General features: G+C 42.2%; 1 protein-coding gene across 2 annotated transcripts in view; it reads left to right on the forward strand.

The window, feature by feature from the left end:
• The first annotated feature begins 3,965 nt into the window (after positions 1-3,965).
• lipea (lipase, hormone-sensitive a) overlaps positions 3,966-8,027 on the forward strand; it is a 7,807-nt gene continuing 3,745 nt past the window's right edge. The window contains exons 1-6 of one of the 2 annotated variants that reach the window (XM_030788773.1): positions 3,966-4,141; positions 5,920-5,997; positions 6,125-6,368; positions 6,468-6,752; positions 7,353-7,443; positions 7,526-7,671. In XM_030788773.1, the coding sequence (XP_030644633.1) occupies positions 6,129-6,368; positions 6,468-6,752; positions 7,353-7,443; positions 7,526-7,671 (762 nt within the window). In that variant the 5' untranslated portion in view covers positions 3,966-4,141; positions 5,920-5,997; positions 6,125-6,128. The remainder of the gene's footprint in view (positions 4,142-5,919; positions 5,998-6,124; positions 6,369-6,467; positions 6,753-7,352; positions 7,444-7,525; positions 7,672-8,027) is intronic. The other variant, XM_030788774.1, reaches the window with a different exon arrangement.

Below are 8,027 nucleotides of genomic sequence, written 5' to 3' on the forward strand. Positions count from 1 at the left end.
TCAACTTTATGCAGATGAGAACCCTGTGAGAACCAGTCAGTTCAGTGCGTCATGTGTTTGGTATGTGACATTCTCTAGAGAGTAACAAAAAAACTCTGACCAAGGTGGTGGAGGCTAAAGGCTACATGTAGCATGAAAACATGTATATGATTAAGAGATGTATGGGCAACCATTTGTGTCTACATCAAGACGGGTTGTTGTTTACAAGTTGCCTGAACTTAGTCAGGGCCAGCGCGGTAGAACTGGTCGGCGCAAACAGACTACTGTGGACCTTCATTTGAGCAGGATAGCCAAACTTGCTTGCTTTTTTTGCGACCACACCCCCAGAACGAAAAGTGTTAGGGGGGAATGGGTGAACAGCGCTTTCCCCTCCCTCAACATCCACGGCTGAAGTGCCCATGAGCAGGGCACTTATCTCGCAACTGCTCCCTGGGCGGGGCGCAGGTGTGTGTGTGTTCACTGCCAGTTGTATTGGATGGGTTAGCTCAGCATGTCTAGCTCATCCTCAAAATCACCCATTTGTCCTGGTGGAGGGTAAATGACAACCACAGAGACTTTGACTGGAGCAGTCACTGTAACAGCATGGTACTCGAACGAGGTGTATTTGGGTGGAGGCAGCAATGGAGTGAATTTCAGTTTGTTGGAAATCAGAATGCCAGTCCCACCTCCTCGCCCGGACTGGTGGGAGGTATGGGAAAAGGTGTAGTTAGTGGACAGGGCAGTCGGGGTAGCAGTGTTTTCTGGTTAGATCCACGTCTCAGTGAGAGCTAGTAGCTGAAACGACAGCAGGTTAGCATGTGCATTAATAAAAATCAGCTTTGTTAACTGCCGACAACCCAACAGAGAAGGACAATCGCGACAATGATGCAAAATTAATGTGCTTGAGGTGCTGGGTATACCACACAGGAAGATTTGAGGATGAAAGTGGCACTCACACCATACAACTCTAGTCTCCGCACAGCCTGTGAGCTTATGTAGAATTTTACAAATATTTTATCAAATAAACCAAACAACACATTTAAGAGTAACGTTGCTGAGTAGGCTACATAATCCATTTGCAGACGGGCTTCCACATTCGCGGGTTTAACTTTTGCGGATTTGATTATTTGCGATTTTGCCATCAATAGTTACACTGGAATTTTGGGGGGGAATTTTGTGGCTTCCTGCGGATAATCGCAGATTAACAGTGTACACTAGAAAATGCAAATGTTGTACACCCCCTATAATTGCACTTTTTGTGTCCCCTCCAGGATGCTGTAGCCTTTATATTTTTGCGTTATTATTCATGCTGTTGCAATGAGACATTAAGCCGATACACATTTAGGAGGAGAAGCCTTAAGGAGTGACGTAGCGAGGTTCTTGTTGGTATAGTAGGGAGTTCGTGTAGAAGAAATAAAACTTGAGCGAGATGAAATGTCGGAGTGATGTGTGTTTGATACTGTTCAGGGATAAACGAAGAAGACGTATAAAACCACTAGTTTCGGACATCGTTTTATTCAAGTGTGCAGCATAAAGGAAACTAAAAAAAAAGTTTAGCAAGCCGTAAATGCATAAACCATATGTATTATTCATCTATTTTATCATTAACCACCATAAATAGGGGTGCGTGGAGATTTTCGTGGGAGTCCTGCGCCCCTAACCCCAGCGAATTTGAGGGCTGACTGTAATTGCTTCCTCGAAGTAATTTTTGGTTTCACCTGTAGAGGGCGACGTTAAGCTGTAAACTGGAGGTTGAATTAATTGATCTGTCTTTCTCATAAAGACATTGGCTTTATTTTCATTGTCTGGGATGGTGACGCTTATAACCTCCGTACGGAGCATTAGAGACATGTTGAATCGCAGATTTATAATGAAATCGGTAAATGACGGTCTGAAATCGGTAAATGACGGTCACCCTTTCCTGTGGTCTTTGCTGATTTAAAGTTTGAAGATAATGCATTTTCAACCCTTTTCTTTCTTTTTTCTCAGGAAAACGCTAGCAAAAATGTTAACATGGACGTTATCTATGTGTCAAAAATTGCTGCTGAGGATGAGTATCAAATTTCCACCAGAATTTCAGTATCCCATTCCTTGAGAGAATGAGAGGGATGCAACAACGGTATCAGTTCTAGTTCTTATAGGCCTATAAACCGTAGGCCAAGTTGCTCTTGAATGATTTTCGAGGAAAAATGGCAAAGACGTCTTCGAGGTGGCAGTAGAGTATTTGATAGAACATCTTAGTTTTAAATCATGTCACGCTTAATCACTGTTACTGTTTAAGCGCAATATGCGTAGAAAATGTGTAGGCTATTGTCAGTAAAATATTTAATATTTTTTATGACAATAACCAGCTAGCGAAGCTAACATTCTAAAACAATTCTACAGAACAAGAAGAGTTCAGTGATCCTTAATTGTGTGCAGGTCTCTCTCAACCACGGATATTTCTGATGAAAATATGTTACTGACATAGTTACATTCTTGCTGACATTTATTTAGTTTCTATATCTAGCGGTTGGAAGCATGTTAAGAAGTTCAGGTGGGCCCATTCCTGTTAAATGCGTTTAAAAATATGAAATATGGAAACTATTTGTTACGATGAACGCAAGTATATTTTTGGAGGTTCGTCTCAGAAGAATAATTCAAAGTACGACAGTAGCAGAGAAAGACGGGGTAGGCCTGGCTTAAATTTCACTCAAGGTTAAGCACTGGGTTTTATGATTAACAGCGACTGATGAGGTTCTAAAGGCAAAAGCAAGCATCACTTATGATAATGTCGAGTCCACAGTAGTTCTTCTCCAAAAGCTATTTTATCTCATGGGGGCTTCTTTCCTCAGTGCCCTTTATTTCGACTTATCTGTGGGCTCTTTCCGCAGTCAGTCATGTCCAAAGCCATAAGAATCTTATCTGATCTTACCAGAGGCAATCTAATCTTACTTACTTCTTAAATAAGAACAACATTACCCAGCACAATGGGCTTCACTTAGGCCTTAATAAGAACACATACCCATCTTTTCTCTAAAATTCAACAAAATTCGCCGTATATCGCCATCTTCCCAAAATGCTGCGAGCGAGAGGATTTCAGACAATTATCGGAGTTCTGGAACATGTCCCGTACTGAACACACACTCTCATAGATCTTTGATTTACACAAGTTATCAAGGCAAACTAGAATTTATGGAAACTTTGGGCAGAGACGGCTTTAGAGAGTATGTTCCTGAACTCTGCGATAAGACATAATCTGCAGTGGGAGACACCCAGGTGTACCTTGGTCAAACTACTTCAACTGAATTTCAACTGAATGCAACTGAACTTTTCGAAATAATGCTATCGCTCCGTCAGATAGTTACAACAGGTTACATGCACTTTAGAAGAAAAAAAGTAGAATCAATATTGTTCTGTATTAATTCTGATACACGTATGGATGATCAGTTGTCTATACACAGCTTAACGTTATCACATATTATGCTGCTACGTGTCCAACTCGTAGCAGCAATTAGATCTGATTGTAGCCCACCAAAGTATGAGTTACTAAAACTTCGTTTTTTCGATATCTGATTGGTTAGACACAATTGTCGCCGCCTGCAGATGTGGGCTCTGTGTCGCTATGCTTCTTTTGCAGTTTGAGTTTAAGAGTGAATAAAAATAAAGTAAACAGTAGTTCACAGTTCTCGTATTAACCAACTCCAAGATGTACTTCCCCAGTGTTTTCTTATATATCCGTGAATTGATTATTTTGAGTTGATGTTGTTTGAACTAAATTATTCATGAAGACAGTAAACGAACACGAACCGTGCACACGTTGCATTCGACAACAGTGTATTACAAATACCTGTTATTGACCAACACAGTTTAAATACCACATGTTCTCTAAAACAGTACTGTTCCTGACGTTTCGTTGTCTTGTCAACGGCTTTGAAACTACGCTCACATGACTCGTATACCCAGGATGCTGCGGGGGAAAACAGACATTCAGCCACGGAAGAGGATGAGACCGAACCAGTTTTCAAAAATAATGGTACAGCTGCACTCTTTCGATTTTGCAGTGAGACCGCTTTAGAGCTTTACCACAGTGCACTACATGAAGACTATGCCTTCGTGACCGGGCTGTCACAGTTCGTTCGCGTAAATATCTGTGAAGTTAGAGATCTCCAAGTTGTGACAGGTGAGTCTGGTTTGCTTTCAGTACTGCGGCTGGTCGAGTACTTTATAAATTCTGTGTCATAATTAGTCCGTCTCTGACATCTAATTGTTGCTTTCCGGTGACGAACTGGGGGGCACTGTGACTGCGGTCAACTGTGATTTCAGTTTAACGCAGTTTTCAAAGTTAGTAGCCAAGGGTTTGAAAGGCGATGGTATGCAATCTACGGTTATGTCTCTGCGAGCGGGTTGTTACGCCACGTCACCGCCCTCACCTGGCGAGAGGTTCAAAGTGCCGTAGATAGGTAGATAAGCCTAAGGAGTGTAATATTTGTCTTTTCCTGGTCGAAAATATTCCTCACTGAAAACATAAGTATAAAACTACCAAAAACGAACGCGTCCCTGATGGCTATTAGTTTGAAGAACTATTTGCTTCGTATTATTTTCTAACACGCTGATTTTGGACCTTGTGAGTAGATCATACACTTATTTTTAAAATCTTGAAATTTGCAGTAAATTTTACGTCTCTCGTGTTAAAATTGCAGGGCTATTTTATTTGAATCAATTTCTTGCAAACAACTTTTTTTTTTTTTTTCATTTTTAAGGAAGACAGAAGATCAAAAGAGAAGGAATTTGAAATGTGTAGCCAATTGTGTGTGACCTCACCATATCAGTGGTGTGCATTCATGAACTGAACTCTTCGTTGGAAGACTGGAGACCAGTTCGGTTTCATGGGCCTGTTCTAACAACCTCTACAACATTTCCGATTAAATGAGCTCGCTGGATTCTTTCTGTCTCCACTATATTTTCATGCTCCAGACGGCTTCTTGGAGGGAAAAAACGATATACCGTAGCCCATTTGAACATTTCACAGAGCTTTATCTGGAACTTCCCTGTTACAGTAATTAAGTGAACACGTTTTCTCAGTAGCACATTTCCTTAAAGCATTGAAGCGAGAGAAATGGAAATGTCTTGGTCTATCTTCGGAGTAGTTTTACAAATGCAGAGAACTAGTAAAATCAGTGGCTTTGTGTAACACAAGATAAGGCCTATCTCTAAAACTTAGACTGTGACTCTTTCAACACAGTAATCAGCAAAGATAAAGTTAATTTTATTGCCAAACCAAAAGCTCTGAGTTGCCAGTATTTGTTTAGGGTCATCTTATTGAGAAACAGAAACACAAAAATAACACACCCACCAAACTCACAGGTACAGTCTTGTAAAAAGTGATAAGACTGTAGGTCTTTGGGTTATACCATAACTTACTGAGCTGCCTTGGAAAAACAGTGTTGGCTATTTCTCCCACTATGTATTTGATGTTAGGTTTACCATTCTTAGGTAAAGAAAGCTATTAAGAAACATGAGCAGAGTTTACTCTCTGTTATTATCTGAGCTGCATGTGGTTGTACTTAATATTTCTTCTGTTTGAAATGAAAAATAAACTTTATATTATAACACAACGTATATTAAAAAAACTGTTTTGTTACAGTTCACCAATGCATTGATTTCTTTTGAAACTTTTCTTACAATGAAATTCATTTTTATGAAGATTTTCTCTCTTTCATTTTTACCTCTCCTTTTATTTTTAGACTTATAGTTGCTGAGATGTTGATATATTTTTAAAATGTTCTTAAATGAAGAGCTTATCTTCCCCCCTGGATTTTATAGTTGTTTTCTGTCCAGGTTCAAGAATTTTCTCTGCCATTTGGACAGATAGCGCTCTCTCTCTCTCTCTCTCTCTCTCTCCATTTCTCACTCATTCACACTTTACAAACATGATTTTTTTTCTCTTCTTTTTCCTAGGCTCCTCTCATATATTCTCTGCATTCATTCTGTTTTATTTTGATGAGAATTTTTTGAACAGTCAGGCCAGACTTTCAGGTACACCTCTGATTTTTTCCCCTGTGTCTTCTGTATTAATCTCCTTAAACTGACTGCAAACAGTCAGCAGTTTTTTTATCTTTATGTTTTCTGCTTTGTTGTGTCTCTCACTCTCACTCTCTCTCAGAGCGATGGATCAGAAGCTTGTGTTCTCAGCCCTGGAAACAGTGTGTCAGGAGGCCATCTCTGCTCTGAGCACGTCGGCTGGCAAACCACGCGCTGACTCCATGACTCGTCTGCTGGAGCTCATGAGGCAGACCCAGGAACACGGCCGCGCTCTCCAGCCGGTCGCGTCCGGCTTCGCGGCGGTCTACCATCATTACGACTTCGACCCTCAGACACCCGGGAATGGATACAGGACTTTAGTCAAGGTACTGCTGCAAACTGATTGGAATAAATAAATAAAAACACGCTCTAGTCCGTCCATCCTTCCCTCCTCCATAAACTCCAGCCGTCTCTGTCTTCTGCAGGTGCTGCGTTCCTGCATTTTCCACATCATTCAGAAAGGTCGCTACATCGCCGCTAACTGTCATTCGCCTTTCTTTCGGGTGGAGCACAATACAGGCGAAGTGGAGGCGTACTGCAGTGCCCTGTGCCAGCTCCGTGCCCTCCTCTACTTGGCACAGCGGTTGCTTAGCGACAACGAGCATGGGCAGCTTTACTCACAGGAGGAAGGAGGCCTGAGTGAAAAGTTTGTGCAGGAGTACATCTCCATGCACAAGGCCTGCTTCTATGGTCGCTGTCTCGGCTTCCAGGTGTGTGTGTGTCTGTGTGTGTGTTTGTGTGTGTGTTTTTTCATAGTCAGTGCACTGAGCATAAAGTGTAGGTGAGTGTGTATCCTGCCTTGTCCCCCTCATACACAGTGCCGCTTACGGGACCTCCTGTTTTGTTTTTCAAATGAGAAAAAACACGTGTGTTTATAGGTTTGCTTCAGTGATGCAGGCCCTGAACAGCGGGGTGTGATAGCTATGCTGCTATTTTTTCTCCTCCTCCACAAACTGTTTCCTGGCAGGAGGAAAAAGGACGTCTTCTTTTTTAGACACATTTGGTGCCTGGTTTGGCAGTAAAACCAGCTGCTTCTTTCCCTCGGCGAGTGAAGTTTAACACGTCCAGTTTAGAGTGTCATCAATGCACGATGGGTGTTGGTTCAGTCTTGCAAGTGACACAAGAGAACGTTTGATGTGCAGGAACTGAATGGCCGCTTTGTTTCAGCGCGTAGTGTTAACAGCTGAACTCTGAGACACGCGGTGGATGTTTTTTTTATTCGTAGAACTGAGACAGACACTGTTTCACTGCTTTTATTTCTTTTTTCTCTTCCTTTTTTTTTTTTTATTTTTTTTTTTGTCCCTGCGCAGTTCTCCCCGTCCCTGCGTCCGTTTCTCCAGACGGTGGTGATAAGTATGGTGTCCTGTGGGGAGAACTACAGAACACAGCAGTCTGGGTTTGGTGAGTACACTGAGTCCATCCACTGCCATGTAGAAATCAAAGCCACGCATGCCCTGGCGTCATGTACTGGGTCTGTCTGCAGGTATGGCGGCTCTCTCTTTCTTCACCTCCGGGAAGTACGTTATGGACCCAGAGCTGAGGGGGGCGGAGTTTGAGCGGATAACGCAGAACCTAGACATGTCCTTCTGGAAGTCTTTCTGGAACCTGACTGAGACTGAACTCCTGTCAGTGAGTAATAGCGACACCTGTCTGTGTGTGTATATCTCTGTGTGTGTATATCTGTATGTGTGTGTGTGTGTGTGTGTGTCCAGCAAATGTTTACACACTCACCCCCCCCCCCCCCTTCTCTTCATCCTCACTTTCTCCCCTCTTCTCTCTTTTCCCCTCTCATACATTTCCAGAGTCAAAGCATAAGCTGATGATTTACATTTAAAGAGAATTACAAATGTTCTCTCTCTCTCTCTCTCTCCCTCTCTCTCCCTCTCTCGCTCGCTCTTTCTTGCTCTCTTTCTCTCTCTTACTCTTTCTCATTCTCTCTGCCTCTCTCTCTCTCTCTCTCTCTCTCGCTCTCACTCTCTCTGTGT

Source organism: Chanos chanos, chromosome 12 (assembly GCF_902362185.1).
Source record: "Chanos chanos chromosome 12, fChaCha1.1, whole genome shotgun sequence".
In the NCBI taxonomy this organism is placed as follows: Eukaryota; Metazoa; Chordata; class Actinopteri; order Gonorynchiformes; family Chanidae; genus Chanos; species Chanos chanos.